This window comes from Sylvia atricapilla, chromosome 6, assembly GCF_009819655.1.
Source record: "Sylvia atricapilla isolate bSylAtr1 chromosome 6, bSylAtr1.pri, whole genome shotgun sequence".
NCBI lineage: Eukaryota > Metazoa > Chordata > Aves > Passeriformes > Sylviidae > Sylvia > Sylvia atricapilla.
This window is the reverse complement of record NC_089145.1, coordinates 23,262,794-23,283,238: the sequence shown is the minus strand read 5'-3', so window position 1 is coordinate 23,283,238 and position 20,445 is coordinate 23,262,794. Positions and strand designations below refer to the sequence as shown.

At 45.0% G+C, this 20,445-nt stretch overlaps 3 protein-coding genes across 3 annotated transcripts in view; all 3 read right to left on the bottom strand.

Moving 5' to 3' along the window:
• Window positions 1-405: 405 nt before the first annotated feature.
• Window positions 406-7,311, bottom strand: PSMC3 (proteasome 26S subunit, ATPase 3). The gene is made up of 12 exons (XM_066321095.1): window positions 7,109-7,311; window positions 6,951-7,031; window positions 4,028-4,153; window positions 3,207-3,311; window positions 3,053-3,115; window positions 2,460-2,597; window positions 2,184-2,327; window positions 1,813-1,961; window positions 1,285-1,381; window positions 991-1,136; window positions 743-824; window positions 406-622 (listed from the first exon to the last, which is right to left on the bottom strand). The coding sequence occupies exons 1-12, from the start codon at window positions 7,133-7,135 to the stop codon at window positions 512-514; spliced, it is 1,269 nt and encodes a 422-aa protein (XP_066177192.1). The 5' UTR covers window positions 7,136-7,311; the 3' UTR covers window positions 406-511.
• Window positions 7,312-7,573: 262 nt separating this feature from the next.
• Window positions 7,574-17,062, bottom strand: RAPSN (receptor associated protein of the synapse). The gene is made up of 8 exons (XM_066321096.1): window positions 16,607-17,062; window positions 13,765-14,103; window positions 12,519-12,677; window positions 12,091-12,189; window positions 11,871-11,993; window positions 9,208-9,261; window positions 8,434-8,633; window positions 7,574-7,662 (listed from the first exon to the last, which is right to left on the bottom strand). Exons 1-8 carry the CDS (start codon window positions 16,820-16,822, stop codon window positions 7,590-7,592), a joined length of 1,263 nt encoding a protein of 420 aa, XP_066177193.1. The 5' UTR covers window positions 16,823-17,062; the 3' UTR covers window positions 7,574-7,589.
• CELF1 (CUGBP Elav-like family member 1) overlaps window positions 13,999-20,445 on the bottom strand; it is a 69,515-nt gene continuing 63,068 nt past the window's right edge. The window contains exon 14 of the mRNA XM_066321081.1: window positions 13,999-14,103. The gene's annotated coding sequence lies outside the window, so the exon portion shown is untranslated. The remainder of the gene's footprint in view (window positions 14,104-20,445) is intronic.

The following is a 20,445-nucleotide window of genomic DNA, read 5'->3' as shown; positions in this document are numbered from 1 at the left end:
AACCTGTTCTTAGGTTGAAAAATAAGTGCATCTGTGTAGACAATAAGGTCTGTTCCATGAGAACCTATAAAGGTAAAATGTAAACAACCTGAATCTTAGCACGTACACACAAACCACCTTTTGACAAAAAATGAAGTAGTAAGAAAACTACCAGCCAATAGGTGTTGCAAAAGGTGTGTGAGAACTGTAGAAAATAAGTTATGTGAATAAAGAACTGGCTTTTCCCACATGAAGAAAATGGAATCTCAGCTAACTTATCACAGTATCAGAGTAGGGTTTAATCCAGTTTTAGCTACAAGAGGGGCCAAAGGCAGCATGATGAGCACTGTGGACAGCAGGCTTTTAGCCTCCCTTACACAGATGTAGAACCATCAAGCAAGGGCAATAGCCCCAACACATCACGGATTTTTTAAAGGGAAAAAATGCTTTATTTTTTCCAGGCAGAAAATAAGTGATACAGTCCAGTCTACTCCTGTCCTCTGCCAAGGCCACAACCTTGACTGGGCAGGGATCAGGCATAGTACTGCAGATTGGCTTTTTTCTTTGCTTGAACCTCCAGGATTCCTTCCATGTAGTCCTCGTGGGTGAGCTCTGTAGCTCCACGGCGGAGAGCAATCATCCCCTGCCCAATGAGACAGTATTTAGAGAGGGAATGTGAGCACCACACCAGTTCCAAATAATTACTCCCTGCTAGCTTTTACATTCCCTCCCATCAGAGCTATTCCTATGGAGGAATACTTACCGCTTCGACACACACTGCCTTGCACTGGGCTCCATTGAAATCATCTGTGCAGCGAGCCAGTTCCTCATAATTCACATCAGGGCTGATATGAGCAAATGGGAAAAAGAGTCTTAGAGCATGTACCAAACTGAAAAGCAACGTTGGGAGTTTCCTCAGCCCCACAGTGAATTCCCCACTAGTGACTGCCAAACGCTTCGCAGCCCTGAGGTACCATCATAAATGACAAAAAGAGCCCCAGAAGGCCATACCTGACATTCATTTTGCGTGAATGGATCTGCATAATTCTGGCTCTGGCCTCTTCATTAGGCATTGGGAACTCGATCTTCCGATCTAATCGTCCAGAGCGGAGCAAAGCTGGGTCCAAGATATCAACCCGGTTGGTTGCAGCAATCACCTAAGCAGAAGCAGGATCATCAGTGTGAGACACCAGGAAGACAGGCCTCTTCTCTGCAAAGATTCACTAAGCTTCTTCCCTGGACATTGTTTTCCATCCCCTGCTAGAGCGCCCTGGACCTCAGCAGCACTCCCTGCTAGCTCCCAACCTTGACTTGTGTGTTGGGCTGGAAACCATCAAGTTGATTAAGCAGCTCCAGCATGGTCCTCTGCACCTCCCGGTCACCGGCCTTCTCACTGTCAAACCTGAGGGGAAACAAGGGTAAAACTGTCAGTATGAACCTGACTACCCTGTACCTATGTTTTAAACCACAACAAAACAGAAAGAAGGCATGCTCCTTGGCTGAGGTGTTCCAAATTCTTTCTTGAAACTACAGTCCTACCATGATGAATACCTGTCAGCAGCACCTATGACTTATTTAGTCCTTACAGCTGAATGGGGCTTATGTTGTCCAGACCCAAGCAGTAAATGAGGGTGAACATCTCAAGGTGCCTGCTGCAGTGATCAGAAAACAGTTTTAAACAGCAGGAGGCTATCAGACAGATCCCAAGTCTGACAAACTTTGCTCCTGAGCCCCAAGACTGTGGCAACTGTTATCCATCTGTGACTGTGTTCACACTCTCCTTCTGAGTAAGCCATGCTTTAAAAGGCTCTGCTTACATGGAATACAGCTCACCTTTTAGTGCCAATGGCATCCAGTTCGTCAATAAAGATGATGGAAGGAGCTTTTTCCTTTGCAAGAGCAAAAGCATCACGTACCAGCTTTGCTCCATCGCCAATGAACATCTGCACAAGCTGCGGACCTGCCAGCTTCAGGAATGTGGCCTGGGAAGTGAAAGAGAATTAATCCTAGGCCTCATTTTACAACAGGGTCACTTCTGAGTACTGTAAGAAGTCCTTCATTAAAACAAGCAAGTGAGCAAACAGACAGGAAAGTCCCACCCTTTGTAACACCAATTTGTGTGTATGATCTTTTCCCCTGGAGGTGTTCTTACTCTTTATCAGATACTATTCTACAGCAGCACACTTTCATAGGGTTCCTTTTACCTTGGTCTGGGCAGCACATGCTCGAGCTAAAAGTGTCTTCCCTGTTCCTGGAGGCCCATACATAAGGACTCCTTTGGGTGGCTGTATACCCAAATTTTCAAATTTCTCCTTGTGATTCATTGGCAGGACAATGGCCTCCACAAGCTACAACAGAAGAAAAATATTAATACACAAACCCATTCTTCTCCACAGATCCTCAAAAGGCTGTCTGCTTTTGAGTTGAAGTTCAAAGATTGTTGTCCACAGTCACACCAGAAACTACACATGAAGTATCACCTCTTGGATTTGTTTATCCAGCCCTCCGATGTCACTGTACTGCTCTGTGGGCCTCTCATCCACCTCCATGGCTTTCACTCGTGAATCATACTCCGTAGGCAGAGTCTCCAGGATCAAGTAAGAGTCCTTGTTCACCCCCTGTAAACACAAGTCCTTTGCTTTTAACAGGCCCCTCAGAGAGCACTTAATAAACATGTAATCAAATCTGATTTACTAGACCTCAAGAATGCAGGAATAACCAGCTTTGACACTGGCACTCATCAAATCACCCCAGCTTGGCAGAGTGGACAATGCCACAGTCAACCTTTTTAAATGAGTGGTCCAGTTTATTTACAATAAAAAAGACAGGGTTTAAAAAACTTACTAAGTGGTCTCTAAACTTTCAGCACCTAATTGTATGTATAAAGGACACACACCCCAAACTGCTTTTCTTTACTGCAAATCTAACTGAACCTATAATACCTTTCTATTAAAATTTTAGTAGAGAAATGGTCTTTGGGAAATCTGTACAGATTTGTCTCCTTTCTTAAAGACAAGACATATGCAATTTTTTGGCCACCATCATATCCAACTATAACAATAGGATCACTCACCACCAGATCTCCAGGCTTCAACTTCTCAGCATCCACCAACCCAATAACAGGCAGGAAATATGTCTGTAAAAAAGAAATCAAATTGAGCAAAACCAGATGTATCAGAAGACCCTTTGCATCATTCCTCACACCTGGCTGGGCACATGTGTCTTACCTGACGTGTAGAGGTCTTGATCACAGCACACTTGCCCTTTCTCTGGGAATCCAGGTCAATGTTTGCTCCATCCTCCTCCTGGTCATTTGGGTCAACATCCAGCAGCTGAAAACCAGGGTGAAAGAGTTCATGACAATGTAACCAGGCCAGCAGGATGACCCCAGGGTTAATGGTTCTAATACACATGCATTGGAAGAAATAAAATTTTCCATCATCCATCAGCAGTAGAATCCTAAAAGCATTAAAGCCCTCCTGTAAAAATTGATTTCTTCCTTTCCTTATGAAGCAGCATGCAATAGTGCATAGAAAGACATTAAAAAATGCAGAACAAAGTGATTTCTTTTCCCATACAGAAGGGCTCCTCACATTAAGGCTTAAGCTCATTAAGTTTTAAAACAGTACTTCAAACCAATCTCATTCTTAATAGCATACTATCAGCATTCTTTTTCCTATCATCAAAATTACTGAATTACAAAATAAATGTGATGGAGGAACAGAGCCACAGCCTTTCATTCACTGTTTCACAAGTTTCAGAGAGCATGTATCCAATATCAGATGCTCACGTTTACACTCAAAAGCGCTCTGTCACCTTCTGATGTTTGTTAGGTACAGGTGAACAGTATCCAAAGCCTAGGGAACAACCTAGAGAACAAGTGGGCAAGAGATGTGCACTTCCAGGTCACAAGTAAAACCAACAGAAAAACCTGAAAGTCTGAGAATACTCCAGGTCTTGAATCCCTCATGAGTTCCCTGCCTTTTTCCCTGCCACCATAAATTAGACACACTTTTCATGTCACTACGTAGGAGCCCACCACTCTCACCTCAATAACATTGGAGACAAGGTATGGCAGGGTTTTGTTCACTTTGATCTTCTCACTGTTCTCTTTGATCTTGTCTTTCATGGCCTGGAGCTCATGGGTCACTCTCAGTACCTCACTCTTCATGATCTGCAGTGGGTACACAGAAGAAAGAAAAAGGAATAGTGCACAAGACTAAGTCAAGATAAAATTAATAGATTATTCCAAAAGCAAATAATGACAGAAATCTAAGTCTGAGGAATAAAGAGAAATATATTTTATATATAAATATATAAAATATAAAATATATAAAGAGAAATAGATTAAAAAAGCAAAGCCAGCAAATTACCAAAATTTGTTAGGAATCAAGGCTACACAGGCCACATTCTGGTTTAAACTCATCAATAATCCCAAATTTCTTCCCAGTGTCACTCAGTAGCTTCAGCCTAATCAGGGCAACAGCTTACAGGGCTGCAATGTGACCTACGTAACAATATGGCCCAGATATGGCAACTGTGGTTTGGTTTGGTTGTGATCTTTTAATATATACAGATACACAAGTTAACTACATATACACATCTATTTTAGTTATGGTTTGCAAGGTGGTTGAAACTAGATGATCTTTAAGGTCCTTTGCAACCCAAACCATTCTATGATTCAGCCTGGGGAAGAGAGGGCTCCAAGAAGACCTCACAGTGGCCATTCTGTATCTAAAGGTGTCTTGTAAGAAAGATGGGGACAAACTTTTTAGTAAGACCTGTTGCAACAGGCCTAGGGGGTAAGGGTTTTAAATTGCAAGAAGGCACTAGATATTAGAATTTTTTTACGGTAAGGATAGTAAAACACTGCAACAGGTTGCCCAGAACCATGGTGGATGCCCTACCCCTGTAAACATTCAAGACCAGGTTGGACAGGGTTCTGAGCAACCTGGTCTAGTTAAAGATGTCCCTGCTCACTGCAGGAGTTGGCCTTTAAAGGTCCCTTCCAACCCAAACTATTCTAAGATTCTATGATCCTGCTAACTGTAAGGGAAAAAAACCTCTAAGAAAAAAAGTTCTGTACTCCCCATCCGACAGTGAGTACATTTACACCCAGCAGTAACATACCCAACACAGGTGTCTGCAGCATTGTCTGGCTGACACTGACAGGCCTTTTCCTCCCTTTCCTGGTTAGTCACACAGTGTGCAAATACACACTTTGTGATCCCTACTGAAGTGACTGGAGCACCAAGAGATCTCAGGAGAACTGGACACATCTGAACTGGTGTATGTGATTCTGTTCAATGTGGAAATCCACTCTTCACTAAGTAACTATATTTTTTAAAGTCGTTATGCCTAAGCATAATACTGTGCTGTAACACATTCACAGGACAGAACTGTTACAGGAGCCAATACAGAATCTGTTAAATAAAAATGCAAAAGACTTAATAAATTCGATTTAATAAAACAGCCTAGAAATGATTCAAGGAAAACTGCCTGAAGGGAGCGTTCTGACAAACATTTTGCAATTATAATGCTCTTACTATAAAATGAAGAAAGCTACTTCTTCCTGTAGTCTGCAAGTTAAAAATAGGACACATATTTACCTTTAAAGAATAATAAAGTACATTAGTAAGTCAGAGTTACTTATGGAGCCTGAAGCAGTATAGGATGAAGTTATTCAGTAGAATTTATGAAATATTTTATCTCAATACTGCTAACACTGGGCAGCAAACATTCTAAATTCATAAGTGCTCTTTTACACAAAACGTGTCTATCTTGAGACAGGTCTACCTACTTAACATCTTCATGAATGAACAAGCAGGAGGATGGAATGTTTTCTCATCATGTCTGCAGATGACACCAAACCGGGGGGCACAGTCTCTGTGCTCAAGGCAGAGCCGCCACACAAAAACCTTATAAAATATGAGGACACATACAAAGCCCCGCTCCAGGGAGGGAAGTGCACCTTGCAGTGACACATACCGGTCAGTGTCTGGCTGAGGAATGGACCTGGGGGTCTCTATAAGACAATAAACTAAACAGGAGCCAGAAATGTGCCCTGACAGCAAGGGTCGCAAACTGCATCCAGAGCTGCACTGTCAGGACTGTAGGCAGTAGATGGAGAGAAGTGTTCAGCACCCTTTATTCAATATTTTAGATGCTACCTAGAGCACTCAGTCCAGTTTTGGCGTTCCCCCATAGAGCAAAGACATCGATAACCTGGACTGAGTTCAGCACAGGGCCACCAAGATGGCTGGGAGCTGGAGCATGGGCCCTGTGAGAAACAGCTGAGGGAGGTGCGTTTGTTCAACTGGAGAACAAAACTGCTTGGGAAGGAGGTATCAAAGAGACTGAGCCAGACACTTCACGGCAGTACACAACGAACAGATGGAATAACAAAAGACTGAAAGGTGCGGCTCAGACTGTATGCAAAGCAAATCTTTATCCTCACCAGGTCTGTCAAGCAGCAGCACTGAACACCCTGCGAAGTGGTCCGATATCTGTCTTTAAAGGCCTTCAAGATCCAACCGGATAAAGCCCTGAGTAGCCTGGGTTATGGCTGACCCTGCTTTGAGGAGTCTGGCCTGGAGATCTGCTCAAGCCCCTTCCAACCGGAATTACCCAATGATCCTACCTGACTCAGGCCACAGAGCAGACTTCCCCCTCCCCGGTGCCTGCGAGGCAGGGAAGGCCTGTGTAACTTTAGCTAAAGCATCCATGGCTGCGCAGAACACCCGCCCCCTCAGCTTCCTCGGGTCCATGCTCTTCCAGTGATTCTTCCCTACCTTCGCGGTTCAGTATTCCTCAATCCGCCTTTCTCGATTCAATTAACCGTGTTTAGTTTTTTGCTGTCCCCGTGGTTGTGGTAACCCTCCCGCCCCGAACAACAGCAGCACAGAGCTCCCGGGAGGCGGCCCGGCCCGGCTCCGCTCCCCAGCCCGGCGCGGCGCGGCCCCCGCCGCTACCTTGATCTCGCTGTCGAGGAGGCGGGTGCGCTGCACGATCTCCTCCGTGGACATCTTCAGCACCTCCTCGCCGACGCCGTCCTGCGGGGGCACAACGGCAGCGTCACCCTCGGCCCGGCCCGCGGCTCGCCCCGGCCCCGCCGCCCCCGGCCCCTCACCTCCGACTCATCCCACACCGACGCCATCTTCCCGCCGGCCCGCGGGCGCGCAGGGCGCGGCGGGTTCGGCGCGGCAGATTCCGCACTGCGGGCTCCCGGCGGCGCGGGGCGGGGGCAGCGCCCCGGGCGGAACGTGCAGCCCGGGGGTTCCGCGCACCCTCCGCTCCCCCGGCGCTGCCGCCGCCGCCCCGATCGCGGCCCCGCGGCCCGCGGCCGTGCCGAATCTGCCGGCGGGGCGGGGAGCGGCCAAAACTGCCGAGTGATGGCGGCGCCGCCACCGCGGGGCGGGACGGGGGCGGCGCCCGGAGCCGGCGCTGGAGGCGGACGGGGCGGTCTCCCGGAGAAACGCTTTATTACAGTCAGTGCCCGTACACAGCGGCGAGGGGGAAGGGAGCGGGGCCGGGCCGAGGACGCCCCCGGCAGGCGCAGCCCGAGGGGGCCCGGGGCGGCTCGGTCAGGCCCCGGCCGGGCCCCGCGGCGGTCAGACGTAGCCGGGCTTCACCGACAAGCGGCGGCAGTTGGGGCAGCCGCGGGTCCCGTTGGTCTGGAGGCACCTGCAACGGGAGGAGGTCGGGTCGGGGGGTCTGCCGCGGCCGGAGGCGTCCCCAGGGCGGCTCCACGGCCGCTGCACACCACAGAGCTGTTCCCCCTGGGCCCTCCCGCCACGGGCAGAGACTGGATCTCTTTCCCATCCCTTCCAGGGAGGCACTTAGGCAGATTCCTCTAAAATTCCTCTAAGATTCCCCAAAAAGTTTTTTCCGGTATTGCTGGAGACAAGTCCACAGAGCTCATCGGGCATCTCTCACTGCCCAGTAGTTTGATCCTACTGGGAGCAGTGTGTCAGTGTGAGACTTTGTTATTAAATTCTTAGTTTTCAGGTCATTGTGTTTTGTAACACTCATATTTCTTCTACAATAAAATGATGATACAGCTAACTTCTTTCATGGCAGTAGCATGATAACAGGCTGGATGACTTCATCACCTCTGTGTGGCACTAGCCAAAGGAGAAAGTGAGGGGACTGGGGAAAAATCCAAACTGCTCCTGATTCCCCAGAAGCAATCAAATAAGAATTTGTGAACTGGGCTGATCACCTACAAAAGCGAGGGCATCAGTGAGTAGTCATTTAGAGGACAAGTGGGATGTGATGGATAGGATGGCTATCCAAGCACACCCTCCAAGGCAGTGAGCACCTCTTAGCACTGCAATGCGATCCTGCAAGGCAGGATCAAGACAAAGACCTGGGGAACAGCATGCACAAGACTACTCTGGGCATAAGCTGCTCTTTCCTACGACTAATGTAATGACAATAATTCCAGCTAATTACTTCAAATGGAAGAAGTGGGAGCAAGGTAGTGCCTGGAGCTGGTTGTTTTTCTCCCCAATGGACTCTCCACACATGCCACAGTACAGCTCCATCTCCTCCACACATTCATGGAACTTCACGACATGGTCACGCAATTCTCGCTGCTGCTCCTTTGTGCGATAGATCCTTTCACACAGGCAGTGGAGCTTCAGCAGGCTGAGCTGCATGAGAAGGACAGAAACATACGACAAGGGAACAACAGGGTGAACACAGAAACACGAGTGGGAGTGTCAGAGCCCCGTCAGCCAGCTGGAGAAACATCAGCAGGTCTCAAAACTTCCTGCCATTAACCCTTCTTTGTGTCACAAAAGGTAACACCAGGTCTGAGACCCTCAGCAGCTCTTCCACTTATGGTTTCCCTGAGCTACCTGTGACAGTGTATTTGACTTTCCTTTGCCTCCAGCCAGCTCACAGTTCAGCAGCTGCTCATGGCAAAAATGTTTTTCAGGAAGACACCTCTAGTTCTCTGCCTGTTTTACACCCTAGTTTCACTGTTTCCCCATTCCCCTTTGCTTATCCCATTGTGACTCCTCACTCACTTTTCACACTTGCACGCTGATGATTATCTGTGCAACTGCCCACAACCAAACACTTCATGAAAACCAAATCCCAAGCACTCGCTGGTTAATAGGAATGCTAATGAACAACACAAGCCTGGATACTTCAGTGTTTGACATCTGATATTGCCTGACACAAGACTATGAAAAGTGCTGGAGAGAAGCTCTAGGATCCTACCTTGTTCCCTAGTCCCTCTGCCAGCTCCTGTGCCTTTTCAATGCTTTCCAGAGCCTGTGAATTGAGAGCACTGGTTGTTAGTTCTTGTCAAATATATAAAAACATATGAATGTCTTAGGAGAATTAATTTTAAAAATAGGTAAAGAAGAGCAGAGTAAAAATTGGATAAGCAAGCATCCCTGTAACTCTGGAGAATCAAGAAAGATTTTTTGGGAGGGCAGATTTCTCCCCCCTCCCCAAAAGTCCACGAGAAAAAGTTTGTTTCTGAAAGACCACAAGTAATGCAAGAGCTACATTTCTGTTGCAGACACTCGGTGTCAGTGTTGGCAGAGGCTGATCCCCAAGCAGAGAGAATACAGACTCATTTAAACTCAGCCCCACATGCTCATTTGGGGCTGGGATGGAGCACAAGCAAAGCAAGCCTTGTCCCCACCCTACCTTTCAGGCTCAATAATTGTTGGGCAACTCCAATTTCACTTGTACCAGAGATGAGGAAAGGGATCACCAGCACCAATCTCATCTCACACCACACTCATCCATTTTTTCCCTGCTGTTCATAGATCCACCTTGCCTTACTTACACATACATGGTGGGATGTAGGAGTGTTCTGCTATCCATTTTTTTTTAAATCTGAAGGAAATATTTAGCATAGCAGCTGTCATACCAAATGTGTCCCTACTTTCCCCTAGATGTCACAGTGTTCCTTCCTGTTCTGATAAATAATCTCTTTTCCAGAACTATTGAGATCTGCTTCCTATTTTTCCAAGGGGAAGAAGAGGTCTCCATTGTGGTGCATGTTATAAAATTTCTACCCTATAATTTGGTGTTACTGCTACTGTAGGAGGAGAGGGGCCGATGAGATGCAAAAATGCACTGTGAATGCAGAGGAGATGGCATAAGACTTGTGGTGGCAGCAACAGACTAGGGTAAGGAAATGGTAGAAGAGGGAAGTGGGAACTGAAGGCCAGCAGGGAGAACATAACTGAGAACTGTGCCTAGGCAGACTGACTGTGGCGCAGGCTCATAGAAGTGTGTACTGGGAACTCCTGAAATTATTGACTGTGACTAAGAATCAAAGTGAAATGTGTGGGGTAGGGTGAAATGTGTCTAGGGGACAGTTTGTCTTGGACAGGAATATGAGACTGCGCAAGAATGAGGGCAAGCACAATGTGAGCAGCCTGGGAGGATCTGAATAGCACTGATTACATTACACATAAATGAAATGGACTAACTAGCCAAAGAGACTGGGAAGATGGAAGAAGCTTGGACAAAAACAGGGAATCTGCAAGTGGCAAGTTAGCAAATTACTTTATTAAGTAATTTATATGGGGATGAGTAGCATGAGAAATGGAAACTGGGGCTGTCAGGTTGAAGAACAGGCTTGGGTGAATATTCAGGGATGTGACATCTAAGGAGGTCACGTTTGGTCAACAGACATAAGGTCCCTGACCCAGCAGGGCAGACTTCCCTCTAATGCCTGAGACAGAATACAAGATTCCTCCACTTCCTTTTTCTGTGGGATTTGGTGAGATTGGAATTCTGTGCAAAGTCCTCATCATGTTCTCCCGAGTGAGAGCTGCTTGATATCATAGGCTGACAGTGGCTCAAGATAGAATCAGTGAATGTAAGGGTTTGATGAGTGCACTGAATATTCTCTCCTGCAGAGGCCTACCTGCTGTGTCCTGTCCCATTCTTTTGACACTGAGCAAACTTTCCAAGTTCACAGTTTCTTCTTCCTTTGCTAACAGACATTGTGTTTACTTACTGAGATTGCGAGGCGTCTCACCCAACTGATTCCCTAACAGAGGTGCTCAGATGCTGACAGCACCCTGAATTTGTCTATTCTGACATATACTGGAGGTACTGATGTCTGAGATGCTTCATTTGAGCTCAAATTCTCGGTGTCTCAATATGAGTGATAAGAGTGAATCTTCATCAGATTTAGACCCAACAAGCACCTTGATGTGGCACTGTGCAGGTACTCTCCAGGTTCAGAGCTAGTTCAGGGCTAACCTTAAAGCATTTCGTTCTGTGGCTGAGTAATGTTCCTGCCGTGCAATGTGCTGCATCTAGTGCAGTCTGGATTTTAACACACATACACACTGCCTAAGTATTTTCAAAATAAGTAACTTCACCCCCTTGTTATTTGGGGATAGACAACCATTGACTGGTTGTCTATCCCCAAATAAATTCCTGCTCTCATTCCTCTGTTTCACATCAGAGTTTATAGACCGTCAAAGTTTCTCCAGGAATTATATACCACATTTGCTGGCAGAGCACATGGTGGAGCTGTAGAGCTGTCTAAACATCACTAGCACATCAATGGGCTTAGTCATATAACTAAAAAGTAGGCAGGGGAATCTATTTCAGAGCATAAGGCTTCCTTCCTCCAGTGCTGGTTTCTCAGCATAAAGTAAAAGTCATCAGGATTGACTAATGAGGCAATTCTGTAATTTAGCAGTCTGACTCAGAATGCATGTTCCTACCATTAGTAACAAATTCCCGGCTGAGAGAGACCATTCAGAGAAATATAACTGTACAAGCAACAGGCCCTGTTGGTAGAACCAAGGTCGCTTCTGAACTGTACCCTCACCAAGGTGCAGTACAAGACTGTGCTCTAATCTTGTCCTACAAACGTCTGTAGAAACAAGTTTGTAACTGACCTTGTCCAGCTCCTTTTGAATCATCCAGCACTTAGTCACTCCTAGCAGCACCTGGATCAGGCCCAGGCGGTTTCCAATCTCTGTCATGATGCTCATGGAAGAATCATACCGAGGGAAGGCTGTCTGCAGAAGCAGGGAGGAAAAAACATGTTTTGCTATGAACTGCTTTTCATGCCCCCTTGCTATTGCCTCAGTCCTTCCTGGCAGGAAAGAGCTGTACCTGCACGTCTCTGCGACTGCGATGGATGTCTGCAAAGCAGAGCAGACACAGCGCTTGCAGCGGCCGGTCACCATGCTGCAGGGCAATCTTCATGGACTCCTGAAAGAAAGGAGGTCAGTAAAAGAGCTTGTTCCTGGTTCAAAACAGCAAGGCTGGGACTCTGTACTCCGTCCACTGAAAGATCAGCTCCAAAGAAATGGCACCATCTTTTAAGGCAAGGAAAATCTTTTTCACACGTTCCTGATCAAGGGCCATTCATAGACTGAAATTTTGAAGCCCCCTGGGCTACAGAAACCACAGCTCTAAGATTGGGAGGCGGCAGGAAGATCTGCAGTCCCGTGTGAATGCCAGGATATCCCTCTTGCCCCAGTGCTGTGGCAGGATCCCCTGGCGGAGCACCCCCAGCTCTGTGGCTGCTGTCCCCGTACCTCACAGCAGTCCATGGCGTCTGCCAGGCGCCCCAGCTTCCGATAGGCCACGGCCATGTGGTACTGGCTCATGGCACGGTACTTCAGGCTCCAGCCCTTCCCGTAATCATTCACCAGCTCAGCAGCTTTACACGGGAAAAACAAGGCTTTCTCGTAGTCCTGTAAGGCACACAAGCACACAGACAGCAGTCACAGCAAAAAAATAAAACAAAAATAAGAGAAGAAAAAAGCCCAACTATTTTTTATTTACTAACACTGCAACAATGCATTAATTTGAAGTTAATGCCATTAACTTTATTCTGCAGGAACTATTTGCCTTCCTCTACAAGCAAAAGCTGAAAACTTCCTCTGCTCTTACATCATCTCTACTTGTAACATCTACATGGAGCCTTCATTTTCTCCATAGGGTGCGTTGGCATCTCCAAGAAGCTCATTATCCATCATTCAGGAAAGAGGAACTAAGACTCATGGCCTCTTCAAATTCACAATAAATAATAATACATTTTAATTTTAAAATATGTTTTTCATTAAAAGCGTGTTAAAAATAAATCCTATTTTACAACAATTATGTAAAACTTATGTAAATATTAAAAAACATTCTTGAATAAGTTATAGGAGACTGCAGAAGTGAAAAAGTACTCTTTTTTTAATTCTCTACAATGCACAAAAGAAACCATAACTTCTCAAATTTCCTTTGTCCTTTCTTACTTCACACCTGAAAAGTATTCAGCATAACGTTATTTTCTTTATTTTTGGTTACCACACTTCATGTGATGAGTCTTCTATGAGTGAAGAAATCAAGACTTTGTGAGAAAAACCTATTTTTTGCTGTTTGAACCAGAAGTTGGAACTGGCAAATTACCCCCCGTGCTCAGTCCCTTCCTGGTTTTGCCTACAGCTACTTGCTGGCAGCTATTTCTCTACAATAGTGGTAGAATTAGAGACTCCAAGAGTTTTGGCTGCCAGCCCTGTGTCTCTGATGTGAACTTCTTTGAAGCTGAGTTTGATCTTTTCAACACACATATTCACAGCTGCTTCTGCTGTGCTGTATAAACATGACATTGATCCTCCCATCCTTACAGTGGAGGAGAGTACTCCATTTGGATTTTACAAAGGGATCTTAGCTTAAAATGCTCTCTCAGTATTTCACTTCCTACAGGAAAGACAAAGGCTGAAATTCACGTGATTTCCAATGCTTCCCTGAATCTGTGGGACAATCACCCTTCTGTCCCTTAGGTTACTGTACCTTTATCTGGGTGTAGAAGTTCCCGAGGCTGCAGCAGACTCGACATTCCAGCATCTTGTCATCGTTGTTGTGTGCGTAGCGTAAAGCTTTCTCAAAGCACTCCAAAGCCTTCTGGAAAATGCTGAGGCCCAAGAAGGCATTGCCCATGCTGAGGCTCACCTGGCCATTCAACTGCAGGCTCACAGTGGTACCCTGCATGTTCAGGCATGTCTTACAGTAAGAGATTGTTTTCTGGAATTCACAGAGTTTCTCATTGCTGCGAGCCAGGTTTAGGTAGCTCTCTGTAAGGAAATCTGGGTCTTCCAGCTCCCGTGCTGTGTCGATCTGTACCACTGCAAACTTTAAGCAGAGAAGATAGTGTTTACAAAAGTGTGTAGTTTAATTAAATACAGGTCAAGCACCCAGAGAGTAGCCCCCTGTACTGGAGAAGAGGCTCATCTCTAAGCAGGGCAGACAAGGCTGTCAGCACATGGAGAAGCATCTATGCACCAAGCAGTTATCTAGTGGTTTAAAAGGCCTGTGAAGAAACTTCTCCCTCTCTTCACACAGTCTCTGGGCAGGGAAGGTGAACTAGGCTGGCAATAAGGGGAAAACAGCTGTTAAATGGCCCTAAAGAGAAACTGGTAAAGCAAGAAACATCTGACACAATGCAGTTTTGTTTTCTTTCACTCAGTGTAATGTATCCCACTTTCTCTGGAATTCCTAAGTTTAAAGCACTCTATTAATAGAAGAAAGTATGCTATTTCTTCAAGGAATTTTTTACTAATAAATTGCAGTCTTGATCCTGACAGTTTTAGTTATATAACCTCCAGGATTTGTTGCATACTGTTCTCTTAAATGAAGTCTCTTTCAGGCTGCAAACTCTTTTAAGCAGTAACTCATGTTTTGTGATGAAGCAAGCACACTGCTGGCTTGAATTAGTATCAGTAGCAAAGGTAAACAGTTAGCAATTTTCGTTAGACATTATCAGTTAGGATTATGGATGGCAAATTCCAAGGGAATCAATTACTTCCTTATTGTATAGTGGCTACACATAATAATTTAGGCTACTAGAACATTTTACAGTCTTTGGAAACAAAAAAACAAAATCCCCAAACATCACCAGTGATAAATTGTGTATGTTTGGTTTGTAAATATCTTCTCAGTTTCCATTACAGTTTAGGAAAGCTGCTATGTGGACTCAGTGATGTGTACTAGCTCATGCTTCCCCACATTCCCTTAACTTTGTTCTTCAGTGTTCCCTGACTGCCACAGCCTCTTCTCTAGGTGCAGAGTAATTTTTCCCTCTCCAAAAGAGGCTGAGCATCACGACTCTTAAATCACTTTTTATTTCATGCCTTAAATTCTGACCCTTTTTCTCCTGATAGTTCCTCTCTCAATGGCTTATTGCTAAAGTTCTCCTTTCTCTATCCTTTGACCAGTTGCTGTGTAAAATCTTTACTTTGACTAAAGCCATCTTTCCTTCCTAACACTGTGAAAAACTAAAATTCACCTACTCTGATGCCACTTTCTGTTCTCTTCTAAGGAATTATGTTTGAGTATACTAAGCTCACTCCTTTGCCTTTTTCCCCCCATAAAGTCTTCAGTATTTCCTTCAGATAGCTACATCTTACCCCTTTTTACTTTTCTTCCCCAATCAGTCTGTTGTTTATGCCAGCACTTAATTTCACACCACTTAACAGAATTGTCTTCAAATATTTTCCAAGTGTATTAATACCTCTCCTTTCTTCTTCATCCTAAGTATTTGGTTTCAATATAGGGCTTTGACATGTCCATGGGTTTACCAGTAAAATATTCCCCTCTCCTCCTTCCAATTCCAAACAGAGCTACCAAATACTTTTCACTAAGATGTAGACATCCCTTTCATGTTTTGCTCTAAATGCTGAATGATAGCCTAGCAAGAGGCAATCATTCTAGTCTAGTCTAGTAAGAGGCAACCCAAAACATCAAGACCAGATATCAAAGCCCTCTGGTAAGACCCTATTTCAGGCTGGGATAGTTTCTTAAGACTATTACAACACTCTCTTGCCTTGTCTTACAGGTTCTTGAGTTGCTCTCCCAAATGCTGCCTGCTGCTCTCTGTACACATCCACTTATTTCTCAGATCCACACACCAGGTTATTTTTGTTCATTTAATTAAACTGTTTATCCTCATGCGTTTGAAATGTAACTTTAGCTGCTTTTTGCCACTCTTCCATCAAGCCTCATGTCCTTTCTTTCTTCTCTACTGTCCTGACAACTGGAAGCTGCTCTCTGACCTCAACTGTGAGACACCTGGAATGTCTTAATTACCTCACCAAAACAGCATCTTCTTTTCCCCTCTTATTCAGTCCCCTGGCAAACAAATAATTATAATTAAAAACCCCCAAAATATCATTTATATTAGATATCAGCCAGAAGCTGAACATGTCTCCACAAGATTGATACTTATTCTAGAGAATCCACCTGGATTTCCCCTTTTATGCTGACATAGACACTGTAAACAGCTTGTAGTGGACAGGCCCTGTTCTCTCACCTTTTCCTGAAGCCTGATAACATGATGTGCCTGCACGTGGGAAATAATCAAGAAAGGTCTCCATGAATAACTAGACAACTTAAATAACCCAAGAATCTTGAGGAACCAGACCCAGTGAAAAATCATATTCTGTGTATCTTGTGGCCTGGAGCTCTTGGTGAGCACAGTGATTACAGCAGCCCAGAACATACACTCAATTGCTGCTATTTTCTGGTACACACAAAATACCGACCCCCCCCCCCCACCTCGCCTTCAGGTTCTGATCTCCAGCCACGTTCCATCGTGGGTGTGACACAATGGCATGCATTCGTCTCCAGTGCACCTTACCTTCAGCATGTCTTTGTATCTGCCCATCTCTGCATGAGCAGTGATGAGGCAACCCAACACCCGAAACCTGCCAGCAGGATCCGCAGACTTCTCCAAAACCCTCATCCAGACTCGCAGGGCCTTTTCGGTCTGATTAGACTGGTAAAGATGGAGTCCTTTCTCTATCTGTTGCTTTGTCTGGTCCTGACCCATCTCCCATGGATTAAAAAGCCTCATACACTAACCTCTAAGGATAGCAAAAAGGACGTGCTTACAAGAGAACACAACATAAAATGCCCCACTAGAAGAGGGCGTGTTGTGTGCTCAGAGGGCCCACAGCCGTAAAAGCCCAGCCATGTCAGGGGGCTGGAGCTATGGTAGGCAATGGCAAGAAGTGGTTGCTCAGCACTGAAGGCAGAATTCGAAATCCACTAGGTAAAACATCTTGCTTGCTAGGGCTCCATCAATGCGTTCGTCTGTCCAATCCCATAAACAAAGAGGAAAAGCACGACAGGGAGAGAAAGAGAAAAATCTCAAGCCACAGGCGTGAAACTCAATCTGAACAGCCAGTGCTGGTCTCCTCCCCATTGGCTGCAGCTGCTCCTGCCAGTCCAGCTCACGTGGCTCCCAGGAATTCTAGTCAGGCTCCCCCGCTCCCAAGGTCACGGTGCCAACTGCCCACCCCTGCCCGCCAGTATGAAGCTTATAAATACCCCAAGGAGAGACAATTGGCTGCAGTCACAGCCTCAGGATGCCTCGGCTGTCTCTTTCCTCTCTGGCCATCCCCTTAGACAAGTACTGCTGGTGGTGGGCTAGCCTGGGAGGAACCAGACTTGGGTGGAATTGTAGCTTTAGGAAAAATGTATGCCTTAGAAGTCAGGTGTGAACAAGGCAACTTCAGCATGTACACATGTGCAGTGTTACACTTGCAATAATGTTCTTGACACTTAGCTAGGCATAAAATTCAGCCTCCCTTTTGAGGACCTCAGCTGGCATCATGGACTGTTTTTATGGACACTGGTCAGCTCTGACACAGATTTGCTGTAAATACACCACTGACTTCCTAATCTGAGGGACAAGGAGCTAACCATCCTGAAAAACTTTGTTCTTGACTGAACATTGCTCCCTGCCATCAGATGAGTGTGGCAGTCCTCCAAAAGTTTCCAACAAAAGTTGTCAATGGCACTGCCTAAGTTCTGCATCCAGAACTTGGACAATTTTTTATGATGAATAACAATAAAGACACAGAACAACAGATATCTGCACGTTTTGTTTGCAGGAGAGAAGTGTTAGCCCCATTAAAATATACGTTTATGTTTCTGACACTGTTGAAAAAATCAGACTGGCTCCTCTAGGAGTCACATTTAATACTCTCACCAATGTGCTGCAGCCTTGGTGATCCAGAGATTTATTCAGTCCTTCTCAATAAGATACACCAAACCTGGGGGGAGGTGGGGCAGGTGGGGAATGCTAAAGGGATAGCTAATGTTTTTCAGATGCAGAAGTTCCAAGAAGCAGTGTTATGATTCTTTTACCGGGCAAAGAGAAGCAATTTGAAGTTTTAACAGATCTGCCTGCAAAAACAGTCATGTCTCGCACTGCCTCCCTGCTTCTTGGTGAATTGGTGGCAGTTCTTCCCCAAGCAAAGGTAAATACCTACAGAATCACCTCAAAGGGTACCAAGCAGACTACCTTGATCTGTCAACAAAAAACCAAGGGAGCCTTCCTGAGGTAATATCCTTAAGGAAAGCAGAACACAAAATAAGGAATGACAGTCTACCTAGAGGATTTACATCATAGCAATCATAATCTTAAGAGATTACACCTGTCCTTTATCCAAAATTCTCAGGAAAGTATTTCAAAAAGAAAAACATTTTAAATTGTAGAAGGGTTTTGCTACAATAAGACTGATTCTCTTTTGGGAGTCATGTACACTATCATATTTGCATTATCTAAGTTAGCTTTGTTTTTCAGAGATGTAATGTGCTAGATGATATTTCAGCATAGACTATATGAAGTCTGACACTTTGGAAGTAGAAACTACGGAAAAATCTACAGAAGCTGAAGAAAACTAATGGCGAGGCATGGCTGGTTAATGTGTGAAAATCACTTCAGCAGCACTGTTAAAATTATTAGCTAGGTACTTAATAGATTTTAGGACTTGTATAAAAGTCCGATTTGGAATTTTTAAAAAATCTCTCCTCCTTGCAGTAATTCTTATATGTCTCTCTGGGTGTAGGTGGTAGGATGGAAAGAAGATGCAGAAGATCAGTCCTCATGGAAAGCATTGATATGGTGAGGCCATTCAGATTTCTAGGCCTGGAAAAGTTAAGAGGCCAGGAAGGCAGCTACTTTGAAAGCAGGCAGGAAAGAAACCCGCTATATAATGGAATCAAGCCAGGACTCAGGAATGGGGACAACAAAAATTGTATCATTCTTGGTAGATCAGACTACTTTGCAAAATTAACCTTCTACAGGTGAGCTGCCTGTAACTCAAACTCACCCTGAGATTCTTTTGGACCACATCAACAAAGCGATGCTTCCTTCCCCACACAGCATAGCCAAAATGAAAAGAGGGTTCTTTTAAAAACCCATCTAACAGATGATCTGCCCTGCATTTGGTTAACCTCACTTTACCTCATTGCTCTTGAGCACAATGAAACAGTGTTTAGTTTCTTAGGAATCAATTCACAACTCTCACCTGTTGAGATAAAAACACCCTAGTAAAATAAGAACTAAATCCATCAAGTTCAAACTTGGTAATTTTCAAAAAACCAGGAACATGCTCTGATATGGAACATACCACTCTGAGCCCAACTGCAGCTGCCTAATTAAGGAGGGAAAAAAGATCAACACTGACTACCTGTGCTACTTCAAAAAAAAGCAATGGCATCTTTCTGTAGCTCAAGACAGCTTTAATTCATACAAGATTCAGGTACAGCCTCTACAGTTAATCCACAGTTTCTCCTCAGGAAGTTAAAGCAAATAAATTAGTCTGAATGGTGCTTGGCAACATCAAGTTAGGGAATCTTACCTGTCATACATGCAGTGTGGCTCATCATGCACTCACTTTGAAGAAGTGACCACACTGACCTGCTTTTCCTCCTCCCCAGTGTTCTTCATAATGTCCCTGGTGACTCCCGGCCGTGTGAAGAGAGCAGAATGTGGCAGGTAAAGTCAGGAAGACTGGAGTCAAAACAAACAGTGAAAGGTGGAAGTGGATGTGAGAGGAGAAAGGTTTCTCCTAAAACATTCAGCATCAGGATTTCATCTACTACTTTGTGTACTTCCTACAAATGCTGATAAATGTAAGAACTCATGTGAAAATGCTGATTATTTTCAGAGATTAATACACTGGCTCTTAGGTGTAGTTTGATTGTGTATTGATTGGTGGTGGCCTTTTAAATTGAAGAAAAAGCCTCAAAAAATAAAAAAGCCACTGATCCAAGAGAGATCTCGTGTCAGTTCTGTAAGATGTAGCTGACAAAACTTTGATTGTGTAAGACAAGGTGAGTGAACTTTCTGCACATGCCGGAATCTTCTATTTTGCCTAAACAAACCCTTTTTCTGATTCAATTGTTTCTCTCCATCCTTGGTGTCAAGTTGTATCTAAGCTGAAATCCCTCCAGCCTCTCTTCTCAACAGCTGCAGGGATCCCAACGCGGTCTGTGACAGGTGGCTCTGCGCCTCGTGCTGCAATTGGTGCGCTCAGGGCAAGGAATGCAATGCTGAATCCTGATGCTTTGCAAGTGCTCTCAGATTTACAATCACGTAGGAAGTGATGGGGTGAAACAGAGTATCCCAGATAACACAGGAAAAGGACACCAAGGAGAAACATAGCTGTCCTAAAGATGCTTGCA

Bases quoted from the DNA above. Each gene is read 5' to 3' on its own strand.
- PSMC3 (XM_066321095.1), bottom strand. From the start codon at position 7,135: ATGGCGTCGGTGTGGGATGAGTCGGAG. The intron at 1,137-1,284 runs GTTGGGAGCTAG...GCTTCTGCTTAG, and splicing joins AGCCCAACACACAAGTCAAG to GTGATTGCTGCAACCAACCG. The intron at 825-990 runs GTATGGCCTTCT...TGCTCATATCAG, and splicing joins TCACGCAAAATGAATGTCAG to CCCTGATGTGAATTATGAGG.
- RAPSN (XM_066321096.1), bottom strand. From the start codon at position 16,822: ATGAGGCTTTTTAATCCATGGGAGATGGGTCAGGACCAGACAAAGCAA. The intron at 12,190-12,518 runs GTACGGGGACAG...CCTTTCTTTCAG, and splicing joins ACGCCATGGACTGCTGTGAG to GAGTCCATGAAGATTGCCCT. The intron at 11,994-12,090 runs GTACAGCTCTTT...CTGCTTCTGCAG, and splicing joins GCAGTCGCAGAGACGTGCAG to ACAGCCTTCCCTCGGTATGA.